This window comes from Aptenodytes patagonicus, chromosome 6 (assembly GCF_965638725.1).
Source record: "Aptenodytes patagonicus chromosome 6, bAptPat1.pri.cur, whole genome shotgun sequence".
Taxonomy (NCBI): domain Eukaryota; kingdom Metazoa; phylum Chordata; class Aves; order Sphenisciformes; family Spheniscidae; genus Aptenodytes; species Aptenodytes patagonicus.
The window spans coordinates 44276453-44293364 of record NC_134954.1 but is presented as its reverse complement, the minus strand read 5'-3'; the positions used below and the strand labels follow the sequence as shown (position 1 = coordinate 44293364).

The 16912-nt window shown below is 44.0% G+C and overlaps 1 protein-coding gene across 5 annotated transcripts in view; it reads left to right on the top strand.

The window, feature by feature from the left end:
• The window catches only part of SATB2 (SATB homeobox 2), a 140761-nt gene extending 128403 nt beyond the window's left edge, over positions 1–12358 (top strand). For all 5 annotated transcript variants that reach the window (XM_076342311.1, XM_076342314.1, XM_076342312.1 and 2 more), the window contains one exon: positions 9217–12358. In XM_076342311.1, the coding sequence (XP_076198426.1) occupies positions 9217–9672 (456 nt within the window). In that variant the 3' untranslated portion in view covers positions 9673–12358. The remainder of the gene's footprint in view (positions 1–9216) is intronic.
• The last annotated feature ends 4554 nt before the right edge of the window (positions 12359–16912 follow it).

Here is a 16912-nt window from a genome sequence, read left to right as displayed (position 1 = left end):
TCCTGGAACCCCAAATAGCCATCTGTAAGGCCCTAAAACAGTTTGATGGGACAAATAATTACCCCCCCATACACCCCCCCAGAATCCAGTGTCTAATCCAAACATATCCTTCCTGAAGTAATGCAGTGCCTACTCCTGATCTGAGTAACTGGAAAACAACATGATTATAGTGGCGCCATCCGTGCCACCATAGTTAGGGGTTTAGAGCTTGGCCTTAAGCATGGTTCTAGGTTGGGGCTTGTCAGGGAAGATCTTGCTCACGCTGCCCGCAAATACTCTTCTGATTTTCGAATGAAAAGGAGAACATCTATAGTGTTAATTAAACACTAAACAATAAAATGTAGAGGATACAAGAAGTATTTTGTCTGCAGAAAAGCAAACCAAAAAGCCTTTTGTTACTTCCTTAGTTCCTGTGGCATTCTGCCAGCTCCTCATTAGGATTAACAGGGTTGGGATGGGGAAACTCAGAATTGACCCGAAATCTTTGACAGACCCTCTCTCCAACCACAACCAAGTTCAGTCTCTATTTGGAAACTGCCAAGCAGGGCTTTACACACCGTCGCACCCTGGAGAGCCTTGCTAGGGCTGCAAGAGAAAGCACGGAAGAGGCAAGTCAGAGGCCCACAAAGCTCATGGTCCTGTTTTTAAGGTTTTGTGGTCCTTGATGCATTCACAGATGTTGAAAGTCCCACTTGAGTGGGACTCCAGTTAGCATCACCATGCAGAAGGGCAGCGTGAACGTTTATGGGGCTGTTGCTTTTTCCCTTGCAGGGGGAGGCTGCCTTGCTACCGCAGGTTACAGGCAAGAGAGGCTTGCATGGCTTCTTCGAGGCCGGCAGAGTCCTGCCTGCCTGCCAGGGGATGCAGCAAGCCAGCCCCCATGCCAGCTGTGCTGGCCATGCCCCATCCCCAGACAATGGAGCCATCCATCACCGATGCCTTCAGGAGGGAGTTTGCAGCGGCATTGTGCAACACTTCCTGGCCACGTTGGCCTCTCTGTCACCAGCACCCTGGTTTGTGCCAGCAGAAGCCAGAATGAATCTGGCCTGTTGCGTATTTATACAGTAGGTACGTGCCGGCTCCACCTGCGGGCTGAGTAGTAGTTGTTGACAACCCTTCCAGGCTGCAGCTAGGTATTTGAGAAGGGGATATCCACTGCTGGCCACAGTTACTATACAGTAAACCTAAGAATCTGGCTTAAACCAGCCAAAGATGGGAAATTCAGAGCTAATCCACTAACGTTCATCAGCATGAGCTCATTTATGCTACTCCATAAAATCAGCTAGTTCTCAGGCACTTGCACAGCAATGAAAGTTGTGCCTGTGTTTTTGTGGGAAGAGTTGAGTTAGCATTCGAGGGAGAGCAGTTACCCCAGGAAACACCGGGACACTGCTCTGCATTGTCAGAGTTTTGTGATTTATTTTTTTAACATTATGCAGACAAAATAGTGGCTATTGTGTAGGCACGTGCTGTCTATTAACAGAGTTCAGGAAAGGGAAATAAACCATGCATTACTGAAGAATAAGATCATGATTGTGGTCAAGTGATGGCAGAATTTTTTTTTCTCTTTGTCAAGCTGATTTGTAAACATTCTTCAAACAACTGTGCAGACAGCAGTGCCATGGCTTCTTGAAAGGAAAGCAAAGACAAGGAAAGATTCCTCTGCACAGATGTTTTACGGTAACCTTAGACCTGTCCAAAAGTTATCTGGTCATTTCCAGTTGTCACCGTGAGCTACGCTGCACATGTAGCCTCTTAGCAGCGCAGTGTAATCAGGCTGTAATTTATATTTTATCTCCAGTGATGATAGCTCTTAAAAATGTTTTGTGGTGTATTTGCTCTTTGATGCATGCTAAGCTCCTGTTAGCATTAATGGGTGCAGTGTGTGCCGGAGGGGGGAGACACCTTCCCCCCGCCTTCAAGTCAAGATTAATTGCATTTTGCTAATGCTTATGCTTATCACTTTGCGTGGGGTGGCAAAAGCAATGCACAACTGAAAGTTTTGGGTTTTTTTGATCTTTTCTTTCTTCCTGTTGTCTTTTTAGTCACCTTTCTGACCAATTTTGACAGTTCGGTCCTGAAGAAGAATTGCAGGATGGGGCCGCTATTTCAGAGACTGGGTGTTTGTTCAGTGTCTTGCCATGTTTTCAGATCACTGCCTATTTCCTGCCCTTAAGCAAGGCGACCGCCATAAAGCAAAGGGAAGCATGTGGCAAGTGTGCTGCAAAGATGTTGAAATGAATCACTTCAACGAGCTCACATTCCAGCCTGGAAACCAAACTTGCCGTTGACTTTGGATTCTCTGTGGAACTCATTTCTCTCCTCATAGTTCCCTCTGATTCCCCTTCTGCGTGGCTCAGAGAGTGACTTGTACCTCAGAGCTGAAAGATTTAGGACTCGGAGTTTGTCTAATCCAATATTCTGGTGCCAGTGGTGGTCAGTAGCAGATGAAGGGTGATAGGAAAGGCCTGAATATTTGGGGGATTTTTTTACTGGGTTGACTGCTTTGTCTTTGCAGCTGAATAGGACCCAGGGCTGCTGGGTTACAAGTTGTTGTAGCCACCAGCTCTGGTTGGCTGATTTGGTCTGGCTTGCATGAGGTGGTGTACATCATATCACAAACATGTATTATAATTATCTCTAATAACGGTGTTTACTCTTGTGAAGCAATTACTAAGCTGCATTGGAAAATGCACAGGACGTGCGGCTAGCATTTGAGCTACAAAATTAAAAGAAGCTCAGACTGAAGTTAGATGAAAGTGAACATATTTATCCATGTCAGACTTCCTACCATTTTGCACGCTCATATTGATTTCTTTTGACACGGTCTTCTTTTATTGAGTACCATATTTTTTTTTTAAATCCCTTACCGATAACAGTACCTGCTGAGGGCAATTGTAAAAGGAAACTAAAGTATATTAAACCTGCCTGGAGTCAAAATGTAATCTAACACCTGTAGTCTGCAATTTGTCATCACTTCATAGATACTTTTTCTTTTTTAATAACAGTTTTGGATTTTCCTGAGTTTTGACCTTAGGATACTGTATAATCCAAGAAAAGCAAGGAAACTAAACCACGGTCTTTAACACAGCTTTATGGTGTCAAGGTGTGAAATCACCACTGTGAGAATAAGCCCAAAGAAAATACTTCATTTGGAGCTGCGACTAGTGCTGCAGTGTTTACCTAAATGAATGTATTTTTGGAAGGAAAAAAAAAAGAGTAGTCTAACAACCACATTTTTAAGAGGAAAGAAATGAACACAGGTGCAAATTGTAACTTCTGCTACAGTTTCTTGTACAGACATTCCTAGGAAACCTGTAAAGTGTCTTGGCAGAGTGATTGCGTCTAATTAATGCTCTTACCCCTGCAAGCCCCAGCCTGGGGAGGCTGTGAGGGTGCAAGCCTGTTTGTGGCAGCAGCTTGCTTTGTTCTCTTCTTGTACATTTCTGTATACAAAGATAAGCTGCGAGAGACTGGGAGTATAGTGAGGGTTAAGTTGGTTGTTTGGATAGATAATCTCCCACAGATTGTTCCTGAAAGATCTGCTAAGAGGGACAGACAGTGCCTCCTTCTAGGTGTAAGATTTCTTTGCAAGGTGATGGAGGTTGTCTCTTAAGTAAACTCTTAACATGGTAGGTAGGCACTGCCCGGGAGCTCTCAGCTTTCAGAGGTGAAGTGTTGCAAATTCCAGCTACAGGTCTCGGTAAAGTGCAGCTGAACACCTTGTTTAGGCTTGTCCTCTGCCCTCCCTTTGACTTTAGCTAGTCATTGGGAAGGAGCTTTTCCAACAGGCTCGCTTACACGAAGTATGTAGTGAATCAGGTTTTGCGTTGAGTCAAACCGGTGGTAAATCCTGCTGACTCACTTTGAATGCTTGTAAGGGATGTAATAGATGACCGGTGTTAGATGGACCAAACACAGGTACTGAACCTACGTTTTGTAAAATGTGGGCATTCTCTCTGGCTTTTATTTGGGGCTCCTTAAGCAGGCTAAAAATTTGCTCTCTTTGGCATAAAGTCCTTGGTGTGATACAGTGTCATGGCTGGCTACGAGAGCAATGTAGATGTGAAGGAAAGCTAAAAAGTAAGACCCCTTCCCACTGTGGAGGAGAGAAGGCCAATCCATTCAACTCTGCTCCATGTGGGTTTGGGTTATGAGAATCGGTACTGGCCAGCACACGCCGCTTGAGGTACCTGTCGGTGCTCGCTCCGCCTGTGTGCAGAGGAAGGCAGGGTCTGTTCAACAAGGGCAGTCTCTGCTGCAAATGCACAGTCTTGTCTGCCAAGAATGTAAGATTTTTGGTGTTTCTCATAGTAAGGGGCACCTCTTCATCTCGGCAAAACTGGTCGGAAAGGAGCTCACATGACTAATCCTGTCTGCAAAGGGAAGAGCAGAACCACACTACAAAACAAAAGAGCTCGAGGTTTTCACGTAGAAATGCAGTTTCTGTTTCTAATCCACTGCAATGGCTGTTCAGGGAACGAAAGGTGGCATTTCACGGAGTGAGTGTTGTCAGCCAGTGCCTCGCTGCAGTTGGTGCTCGAGTGCGTGTGTGTACCCCGCTCAAGCGTCCTGCTTGGCTCCCCTTAGTGACTCACCATTTTCATGTGTCTAGTTGTAGCTAGAAAGTGGGTGGAAATGGAAACAAACATCAGTAGGGTAGTGAATCCAGCCAAAATTAAATACAGTGCAGACACAGACTGCAATTACATGACGTTCATCATTCAGTTTGGGTTTGCTCACCTCTCTTTTCTGTGGGAACGTGGCTGGCCCAGTCTGCCGAAGTCAGGTTTTTTCTGCGGGAGCATCCCGAGACGTGGGGAGCAGGTACGTGTAAAACAGTGCAGTGATCCCTTCCCCCCAGTAATTCTTGGCTTTGGATTTTAGAAAGACCACAAACCCTTAGCTTATTACAAGTAATCCTGATCACTCCCGTAATGATACACTACATTATATACTCTCCTAAACTTAATCATTCAATATCTCACTTCCTCCCCTGTAGGCATGTACTATTATACTTTACACATGGCTTCCAGCTGGTTTTCATTGTGGCCTTCAAATCATATTTCAGTACAGTGCGATTTAAGACCAGTCGCTTTTATCTTTTAAAGTCAACTTCCATCATATTCGTTTTCTTGCAAGTTTTCTACCAGTGCTGGTTAATTTGTTTGAAAAAATGAGTTTGTCTGTGAGGTTAAAGTCTACCTGAATGAACCTTCATAAAGCAGCATCTTCCGTACCCGCGTTGTTGTGAAACACTGAGAAGGCAGCCATGCCTGTAGAGTTTAAAAATTAAATCTCTTGAAGGGATGGAAAAAATAAGTCCTGTGGGCATGGAAGGAAATCTATATCTTCACATTTGATTTGAAAGTAGATGGGGAGTCGGTGAGGAGGGAGGGAGGGCAAGGGAAGTCAGCTCCAGATGGTGGTGGCTGTGAAGGAGGAGGAGGCTGCCCCACCTGTGGTCGGGGAGCGGTGGGGAAGGGCACGGAGGAAGGAGAGGGGAGTGGAAAAGGGGGGCACGGTGCACCTATGCCGGGATGCGCACCCTTCCGAGCCCAGCGCCAGCTTTCTCGGGAAAAGGAAAGCTGAGCGTGGCCACTGTTTTTATCCCCTCTCTCTGAAGCCCGCCATACGCCTGGTGTTTCGTGGTAGGTCAGACCATCATTTGGGGGGTTTATCTGCACTGGAAAATGAGCTGCAGCCTGTACTTTAATCAGGGAAGATCAGTGGGGTTTCCTTCTTTGCAGTACAGAAGCAGAGCAGCACTGACCCAAAACCCGAAGTGTTATGGCAGAGTGTGCACAGCAGTGCATGAAGCCAGTGGAAATTTTACCTGCAGATTTAAGAGCAGCATAATGACCCCAAAATCGGAAAATCTGGAACTGCCAAAAATAGGTGGTTTCCTCTATGAGGCTGTGGCATGCAGAGCCCAACATGAAGTAAGCAAATTGCCCACATTGACCAGTGTGTTTTACAAATGTAGTTCAAAGCAAATATTTAACAAAAAGGTAATTTAGATTTCATATTGTATCATGTGTCTCAACAGTTGATCTGTTTCCCATAGAAAAGCATGCTTTTTTGTATTAAACAGCCCGTATTATCAGAAGGAAATACAAAACTGATCACAGCCTAAACCGGCAGGAAATTCTGCACATTTATCCATCTCTCTGTATACGGGTAATCTTGTGTCACTGAAATCCTTTGTTAATGCCACTGGAAATCCAGAGCAAGCCCCCAGAAGTTAGTGAAATCATGAGATTTATGTTATAAGAGTAGCTTTAGGGTTTTGTGTTATTTAGGAAAACAGTAAGTCAAATAAAATACAACCTTTTTCTAATATTTTACGCTGATAACCCCCGAGTTACATGTTTTCTCTTCTGGAGAGGACGGAGAGGTCACTCCAGAAAAGGAAGGGTTAAGTGAAATTATTCTTTCCCTCCCGCTCTCAGCCCTCTCTTTGGTTGATTGCTTTATAGATGCTGTAGGCATCTCTTCATCTCCTTCAAATTAAACATTTTACTGCTGCTGATCCTGTATCGTTGGATTTTTTTCATCATTATATTTGATTGGAAGTCTTGTAACATTTTTCAGGCTGGATCATTTCTCATGCTATTTGTCAACTGAAAAGGGAGAAAAAGCCCACTTCCAGCTCCAACAAGAATGAACTGAGTAATTCGCACTCTTTCTGGATGTGTTTCTATCTCTGTTAGCTGCCACTTGAATTCAGCTTCTGATTAGCAATGCTACTTGAGGCTTTTCATATGACGCTGCCTGTAAATTCCCTGGCAGTTATTTATTTGTGGCCCTTTTCTTTTTTGCTGCTCTGGGTCTTACAGTGTCAGGGAACAGGACCAGAGGGCACAACAGGGGAGACAATGTAGGTAGGGGCTGTGTGACAAATTTATGGGGCTGGGTCCTTGGCCAGTGCCAGCGATGCCAGCTCTGCTGCTTTCAGCGCTCCCTGCCGATGTAGGTACGGATCTGACCCTCATCTGTAACCCCTCTATTTCAAAACGTCAGTTCTTCTCTTTGAAAACAATCCATGGACAAAAACGAAATCCTCAAAGAGCAGCTGAGTGATTCTGTTCATTGGAACATTATGCTCTTTTATTACAAGAGATGTAATAAAACATAAACCAGAATACCCGACATTTCCATTTGAGTTTCTCCTTTCCCCCAGCTCCCCGGTTAGCTCCGTGTCTATGACACCCTAAGTATTTATGCGCTTGGGAGGAAAATGAATCTATTGGCACCGAAAAACGTTGCAGCGCTTCTGCCCACCAGCGGTTCTTGCCAGGAGTGTGGCAAGCCCTGCCTGTCACCAGTGGTGACACCTGCGTTTAGCTGACAATGTGGAGCTGCCATGAAGCTGCCTCCTTGTTCGGGTGCTTTCCGTCACTGTCACGAGCATCGCTCCGCGGTGGCGGCAGCAGTGACTTGTGCTGCAGTCAGCAGGACGTGCAGTTGTGTGTCTGCATGGGCCCGCCCTCGCACACACACCCGCCACTCATCGAGGCACTGGGGACGTGGCGCCGGGTCCTGCCTCCGTGACTGGTGCTGAGCAGCAGCTGGAGATGTAGCCCCTTTTTGGACAGCCAAGTGCCTCCTGCTGCCATCAGGTGCAGCAGAAGAAAGGCAATCCCTTGGCCAGGCTGCAGGTCGGGTCGTTTTCACAGCACCTCCTCCAGGTTCGGCTCATGGGCCACACGTGTGTGGTGGGCAGTGGCTGGGGACTTTGACGTGCTTTTCAAAAACTGTGACTGGAGATCGCTGATGTTATAAGTTACTATGACAGCAACGTTTGATGAAGGAAATGAATAAAGGGCTCATCGGCACAGAGCCTTTTTATTTATTTGCATGACAGGCTGATATTCCACAGTGGACTTCCCTCTTGCAGTGATAACTGGACTAGTATAGCGTTTTACTGGGGGCTCCACATGTGTGTAAAATTCAGTGCAAGTTCTCAGCACATTTCCATTATTTATCCTTATTTTTTTCCCTTTAGAGAGCTTTAATGTAGGGTTGATTTTCTGGATGTTACAGTTTGCAGCAAAGACGTTTTCTTCTTTGGGTGAAGAGCCAGAATTCCCTCTTACTTGTGGAAAGAAATATTTATCCATATTGATTTTGGTAGCTCTGTAGCATTGAGTTCTAATAATTAATTTCTCTGCATCTGAAGAAACCTCTGGGCAAATACAGCCCTCAATCCTGTAGGGGATTTTTGCCGGTAATCTCTCTTGTATAGATTTGGTTTTAAAGAAAGCATATGGAGCTCCTCTGTATTTCTAACAATTCCGAGCAGGTATTTTTTCCTCTGGAATAAGGGCTGCACAAGGCCCTTTCTTAGTCATTTTAAGTGGCTGTTAGGAAGATTAAGAGCTGCATATGCTTTCTTTAAACTTGCCAAAAAGGAGATACTGCTGGTGAAAATCTGTTACAAGACTGAAAACCGTGTTTGCCCAGAGGCTTTCTCAGAGTGGAGCGATATAATTATTTGAACTCGGAACTTCTCAACTAGTGAAATTAATACAGATGTAATACAGAGAAATCTGTTCAAGAGGTACATTAAAGCCAGCTCTGCGAAGCAACTGAACCGACTACAATGTCGCTCTTCATAGAAGGGAAATCTTAACAAATGTCTGGCCTTTTTTTTTTTTCTCCTTTTTGTCATAAAGCAGCTGTGATGGATTTTAATGCCAAATCATTATTCATGCTAAAGTAGCACCTGACAATCCCACGTGTGATTAGGCCTTTGTGGTACTTGGCATCTTGTAGAAACGGTGAGAGTCTCTAGCCTGAAAAGACAAGAGGAAACAAGGAGCGGGGAGAAGAGGAGCAAAGTGGGAGAATGACTTGTCTGAGATGGGACAACTGGCCAGTCATCATGACCACGAGACTGTAATACCTTTTGACTTAATTTTTATTTTGGCTATTTTATATTTCTTTTTATCACCTACATTTTGTATTCATTATTTATTTTGTGGTTTTATATTTATTTTGTATCGTTAGCTTTTTATATCGCTTTCTCCTTTCAGTCTGTAGTTACTGGTGCAGCTGTCTTACAGGTAAGAAAGGTAGTGGAAAATGAATATTAATTAGTACTTCTCTTCACCAAAACAAAGTAGACCCTGTGTAAAGACCTGTACAAGTGCCCTTATCTCAAGCACTGAGGGGGTCAGCATGTACGTGAAGCCTGTCTGTTTGATCTTGTAGGTGCTGCACAGACAGCAGTCCCAGCCTGCAAAGGAGAATTCCCCACCTAGAGAAGAGGCTCCTGCTCCACCCGCTGAGGACAGTTGTGCCAAAAAGCCAAGATCCCGTACCAAGATCTCCTTGGAAGCTCTAGGTATCCTTCAAAGCTTTATCCACGACGTGGGTCTCTACCCTGATCAGGAAGCCATCCACACCCTCTCTGCTCAGCTGGATCTCCCCAAACACACCATCATCAAATTCTTCCAGAACCAACGTTACCACGTAAAGCACCATGGGAAGCTAAAAGAGCATTTGGGAACGGTGGTTGACGTGGCAGAGTACAAGGATGAGGAGCTGCTGACGGAGTCGGAGGAGAACGACAGCGAGGAGGGCTCTGAGGAAATGTACAAAGTGGAGCCTGAGGAGGAGAACCCCGACAAAAGCAAGGTGGCTCCAGCGGACATCGACCAGAGATAATGTGAGATAGGAGCGCAGAAAGCAATACATTGATCCAAGGATTTTCTGGTTTTATTTTTAATTTTTTTCTCTTTTTACTTTTTTTTTGTTTCCGTTGCGCATGATCCATGTGCGAACCGAATGAATTCAGCGTTGCCCGATCAGACATCGCCTTGACACAGACACTCGAGTGTTACACTTCCTACATTTGACTGAAGTAATCATTGTAATCACATAGGATTATGCCTTCATTAATCTTGCACTTATGAAAGGGACATCTAGCAAGTAAATGGGAAGAAAAAGTCCTATGAAATCAATGAAGGAAAATTTACAACTTTGTGTGTATATATATATATATATTTACATAAAATATATATATATTAAAATTGCATGGGACGGAACTTTACAACCTGAAAGTATAGACTGTGAAATGAGTTCTTTAAAGATGAGACTTGTTTATGTATTAAAACCACTTCACAATGAGTTGCTTTGGCTTTTTGATAAACTGCCGCCTGCTCTCAGGGTGTGGTGACTATTTTTGAATTCCTATTTATTTTCTATGTTTATCCCTGATTTTTTTTTTTTATTATTATTATATGGCTTCCTATCTGGCAACTTGATGGGTAATTTTTGAGATATGTATTTAAAGACGTAAATCAACACTGCCAAAAAAAGAAGAGAGGAAAAAAAGAGAGAAAATGGAAAAATAAATCAGGGCACCTTAAAAAGAAAACTAGTAAGTTAAAGTACTTTAAACACAATGCACACTTAAAAGGATACAGCATGTTCCACTCTCCAGACAGTCCTTTCCATAGTGAACAGATGAATTTTCATGGGATTCAGAATGACTAAAACTGAAATTCAGTGCATAGAAGACTTGTCCGTTAACGAGGTCTTTATAGAAAGAGAAGAAGGATAATGTGTTGAGATTTGATGTATGGAATTCATACTATGAACCACATTTTACTGTGGATTTTATTTACCTGTTCTCTGTTTCAGATCTTAAAATTTATAAGCTTCCTTCTTGTTGTTGCTTTTTTGTTTATACTGAGGTGAAACACACACACACACACACAAGTGTAAAGTTACATTGGGACACAAAATGCCACAATCCCAACAGTCCCGTCCAGGTAAATTGCTGAGAGACCGAGGGTTTGCGTTGCTGACTTCCCGTTCGCCCTTCTCGCCAGCCTCCCCCGTGTTTCTGTTTTAGCTGGGCTTCCTCCGTGTCACGCGTTTTGTGCCAGTGAAATGAAGTGTTTTCAGCCGCGGGTCCCCCAGGCTGCAGCCCACCTCCAGTGCGCGGCGTCCGAGGCACGGGCGCTTTCCAGCCTCCCTGCCGCAGGGGGCCGCAGGCGCGCGAGGCCCTTCACACCCATCCACCTCCTTGTCGAAGGGTTTCGCAGCGACCTAGCTAGCAGCTACGTTACATAAAGCAGAGCTAATACTGACTGACTCTTCAGTGGCATGAGCACTAAAGCTGCAATCTACTATAGCATCCACCCGTTCTGAGGCACCATGTCGAAAGAGACACCAAGTAGCATTTCCTTTTCACTTCCGTGCAATGATTTCCGAGACAAGACCTCACCTTCGCTACTCTTGCAGCTGGATTGATTTCAGACGCCTGTTCAAACTGCAGCCATAACCGTACCAACAAGGCTTCTGGTTTTTTTCTTCCTTTTTTCACATGGGCTTTTCGTGTAACCTTGACAAAGACCTCATGCAATATCACTTTGAGAGTTACTTTCTGTTTACTACACCAGGCAATGTAATATAACTGTTAATACTATTTATATATTTGAAAGGTATAAAAGGTAGGAGTTAAAAACGAAAAACAAACCTCTACGTGTAGATATTTACTCAGAACAGACAATATACAGGGAGAAGACGTTGCAATACAAGCTAATTCTAGCTGCTCAGTAACCTCTGGAGTTTTTAAGGGATTTTTTCAAAACTAATGTTTGAAACATAAGAGTATCTCTGCATAAATTTCATATACCTTTGCAAAATGATGGTGGGTTGCTTACTTAATGCCCCTTTTGCTCTTCACCCTTTGTTTCTGTAGTATGCTGCAGCTTTAATCAGAATTTCAATGGTTGCTGCTTTATGTTTCTCTCAGAGCTACTCTTTCAAAACTGTCTTCTTATCCTGTAGCTGAAATCACTCCATACGTTTGAAAGGAAACTGAATTTTGCCAAGCTACGTAAGGTTGTTCATCTGATGATGGCATCAACATTTGGTATCTTTTACACTTCAACCAAAAATTTTATTAGGTATTTTTTCAATGCTGAGTCTTGCCTTTTTATTTTTAATTTCACTGCCAATTTTGCAGTGGTTCTAAGTGAATCTGTGGGCATTTTAGCCTGTGGTCTTGCCAGAACTTTGCGAATTACAATGCATATATGTCTATTTATTCAATATCCATCATATAATATCTATTTGGAGAAAGAAACTTTTCTTGTAGTGCCTCTTAACAAAGCACAATTTTCCGCCTTTTTTGTGAAATAAAAAATAAAAAAAACAAATTGTGTTTTATTGCGGTATCAACAATGTGAATAAGGATTAACATATTGTAAATGTTCTTTTTTCCATGTAAATCAACTTTATCTTTGTTATCACTAAGTGATAATTAATTTTTAACTTATGTGCATTGTTAGGCTGTTAGAATTTTTTGGTTGTTGAAATAAAACGCATTCAATAAATATGACTTAATTTGTCAAGTAATTTACTGGGCCTTTTTTTTCTGCTGAGTTCAAGCGGAACGAGGTCTGCAAAATGGAGGGGGGCATATTTGCATATTGAAAAAGGGATTGATCGCTGTTATTGGGGTTTGAAAACCTGCGTAAGGCTCCTGGGGTCGACCCAGCTGACAAATCTATATCACCTGAGACTGATCGGTTGTGTTACTGTTTTTTTGTGTACACGTACGTGCACACGCAGAGAGTCTCCGATGGGATCAGGAGGAGGGTGTGGGTGCCATCAGCCCGTCGGAGAACATACTCAAAACACACACATAAAGATCCACTTCCAGTCTGCTGTCTTCTTTTGCTGGTAGATATTTTCTGTTTATAATTAAAAAGCCACAAATGACTGCGTGTCAGGAAACTTTTGGTGCACACATGTCCATGGTTAATGGACATAATAAAAGGCTTTATTATATTTATAGCAGGGCATCCTACTGAGTGTCTAGAGGAATGCCGGAAGGATTGATGTATCTGAGAAATGTGTGAAATGATTTTGGGGAGAATACAGATAAATGGAAAAAATTGCTCAAAATTCTTAAGCTAACAAAGCGGTGAGTGCCTGGATTCAATCCTAGCAGGCGGATCACACACTGCACGTCAGACTTGAGTTGTCTAGGAATTGAGGTAGAGCAATTTTTAAAAGCTTTTTTTTTTTTTTGGTAGTTCCAATGCAATAGTTCTTCTTTTCATGGCTTATTTACATCCACAAATATCTATGTGCTCCCTTGTGAACAAAAATAAGGGGGGGGGATAACCGTATTTTTGGATATCCAGCCACCTGCTTGTCACTTGAGTTTCCTGTTTGTATCGGGAAAGGGCTGTAACTTGGAGCACCTGGAGCCTGGCGCTGGCCAGCTACTTCTGCTCTGAACTGCGGGCACAGTCCCGCTGCACGGAGCAAGCAGGCCAGGCTGGGGTTCCGCTGGTCTTCATGGGTGTGGGAGGTGACAGAGGGCATGAACTGGCCTTTGAAACTGCGCCTGCGCCCCAGGCAGATGCTGTGAAGATGCTGATGGTGTTGGATTGCGTGTCCTTTTCTGCCTGCCAGTGGGACAAGAAACAAAAGGAGAGGCAGCTCTCACTTCACTGATAGACAATTTTATACATGCACTCCGTGTGTGTGTGTCTAAATAATATTTACAGAAAGACACACTCACACATACACACATATTTTAATTGGGGGGAAAAATCCTATAAACATATGGGTTCTTCTTCCAAACTGTAAAAAAAATCATTTAATAGCTGCTATAGTAGAAATATTTCTATTAATGCTTCTATTTCTCTATACTTTACATGCTGCTGCTCCTATTTGTTGTTCATGTTTTAGTCATCCAGACATATGTATTTCCAATTTCAGACCTGTGTGAGTGAAAAATAAACATTTTAAGATTAGTTTAAAATGTTCTTAAGATTATGAACATACTGTCTATTGCCTGAAGTTCATTGTTGCTTAGATAAAAGTATCCGCTCAATCTCTTCCCACTTACTTAGTAACCAATTATTTGCTCTAGACTAAATGGATTAGAATCCTTCATTGATTAAATTTTGTTTCTATCCTGAACCTGTTAAACATGGAGGGATAAAAGCTAGATACATTTGACAGTGAGCAAATGGTATCTTAAAATCATGAACGAGTCATTACAAAAAATCTCCACTTACAATATAAAGTGCAGTGATTAATTAAAGATGCGGTTTTAACTTATTTATAGCCATTAAAAAAACATACCAGTTTTAACACAAAATAACACGAGCCAAGTCATCCAGGGGAGAGATGCTGGCAGCCTGAGACTTGGAGAGCAGGCAGTGTGACAAAGCCAAGAGGGAACAGCAAATGCAGGCCACCCTTGAAACCTTTGGAGAAGTTCACGGAAGCAAGGATGGAAAGAGGTGGCTCTGGCACCCCTGCCAAGATCCCCTTCTTTTTGCTCACAACAGACAGTTCAGGAGTGCGAAAGCCCCGTCTTACTGTGATGGCAGGAAACCTGTGTGCTCACTCCTTGGCTGTGGTGCAGACGGCAGGGAGCTTGCCAACCGGAGAGCGTGCTGCGGGTGAGTCAGCCCTACCTCAATCAAAAAGATGATATGGGTGAGAGAGAGACGGCAGCAGTTCAAGCCCAGATTTCTGTGAGCTTTCCCCCTCCTTCCAAAATTTTTGGTTGCTGATGGCCAAATGCTGGTCTTGCTCAACTGGCGGGTGTGGTTCACTGGAGCCAGGGGGGAATAAAGGTGGTGGGAGGCAAGGCAAAGCTCACACGCTGAGCTGGTGAGCTGTGGCTGCTGTTCCCCTGGCTGGTTTGGGAGTGTGAAAGGCTGCCCTGCTGCTGAGCAGCTCACTTCTGCTGGGGGTCCTATGCATGCACCAGGCATGCCACACTCCAGCCCTGCAACCGCTGCCTCTGTCTGCAAGGCAGCACATGCTCAAGGCAAGAGTCGTGCCCTCTGTCCTGTGTTAGTGTTTCAGGAGCTACAGCCAGTTCCTCCTAAGAGGAGTGGTGTAACTACCCTTCAGAAGGAGTCTGGTCTTGATTTGAAGACCTCAGGAGCTGGAAAATCTACTGTTGCCCTCAGTAGTTTGTTTGAATGGTGGTTTCTCTCCCTGCTAAATCTGTACCATATTCTAATGGGAATTTGTCTGGCTTTCCTTTCCTGGTTTTGTTTTTTGTCAGGCTTTTCTCTTCTGGGTGAAAGTCCCAGGTACTAAATGGCATTTTTTTCGCCCCTGCAGTAGCTGTTCTGATCAGATGAATTTTCTTGAATTGAGGCCTTAGTTTCCAACTGAGGCTGGTTGTGGCTATTTCAAGGAAAAATCTGCTTTGGCTACTGACAGTTTCCCCTTGTACTCCTTTTGAGAGTACATCAAGACAATGACAGGAAGAGAAGCTTTTTAATAAAAAGGCTATTTGCTGCTTGTGAACCTTGAATGTTCACAGATACTACCTGTCACTGTTTAAGTTACATAGTTTTATTCTGCATATATGCTACGTAATTGTCGCTTTTCATCTCATTAACCATGAGAAATGACATACCTTGGCATGGGGTGTAGATCTCCAATGAAATGTTCTCAGAAAAGAGACCAATCTTAATCGACAGTGTAATTTGCAAGAGCAGAAATGCAGGTAGTGTTCACTAGCAAATTCTTACCAGGTGAGGTATGGGAGAGGCACAGGGTGGGTTAAGCGTTCCTCCCAAGACCAAGAGAACTGTAGGGCTGCTGTAAGAGCAGGGATTATGGGACCAGCATGAATAGCAAGGTACCTGGGTCAGCATAGACAGGGCTCCTGCAGCCTGAGAGATGGGTCGGGTGCCTTCAGACAAAAATCAGAGCCCTACTGAAGTAAAACAGACATTTTTTGTCCATAAGGTAGCTCAGAGATCCAGACACAGGAAAGATATTGGCAAGGGAAGATCAGAGAAGATAATTTCTCCTTTGTCTCATGCAGTGTTTTCACACTCGAGCAAGAATAATAGAACGGGATTTTGTAGTTCTGGGGCAATGTTAGAAAGTGCTTCATGCCTCTGGCACTGCCAGGGCCTGGCGTGCATCCCCCTTGTAGGAGTTTACCTGGCTGAGACCCAGGTCAGCTCCTTTGCTGGCAAGAGCTGTGGTGAAGCGAGCAATAGCCAGTGAGAACAAGCCAGATCTGAGCTATCAGAGACCAAGGATGAGTGTGCCCTGTGGAGGACCACGGCGGGTGGCTCTGAGGGCCCCATGCTGTAGGCATGGGGAGGTTTCCAGACTTGCTCCCATTACAGCCCCAGACTAAATGTGCCACTAGCCAGCATCTCCTCTCTGAGTGACTCTGGGCACAATTTTAAACCTGGGGCTTTCTGAGGGACTGACTTCCTTCGGATGGAGAGTGCCAGCCAAACACAAAGTAAGTGCATGTGCATGGACCACAACCCTTCTGAGACAAGAAGAGCTGCAGAAATATAATATCCCCTGTGCAGACCCCTTCAGAGGAAGATACCAGTCTCAGCCTTGTTGAGGTATTGTCAGCAGGCCTGTGCCTGCCTGTTTCTTAACCTGTGTGCTGCAGGTCTATAAAGCTCATGTTTGAATGGATGTGCTTCATGCCATAGTAGGACTGTGAAGTATGACGTTAAATGCTGGCATTTAACTGGCAACCACTCCCAGAAAAGCTATTTTCTATTGCAGTTGTTCTCATCTGTTTCATATCGCACTTCTCTGTGCACTGCAGAGCTACTAAGGTAAGCATGAAACAGTGTTGGAGGTAATGTCATGCCGTCCTCTCAGACACCCGAAACTCAGCTGAGCCATTTTGTCCATAGTTGTACAAAGAGACTGCAGCTCCTCTGTCCTACTTTGTTACTATGCTTTTCTTTTCAAAGGATGGAAATGTGAGAAAGAGGCTGCTGGAGGGACACCATTCAAGGTTGCATAAGCCAGCATGATGCTGAGAGAAAGCAACAGAGCTGCTCTGTCTCTGCCTTGGGACAGCCACTCCTGGGTTGAAATTATTGAGTAACCTGAGTGTGAGCAGCAGTGCCTGAGCAGC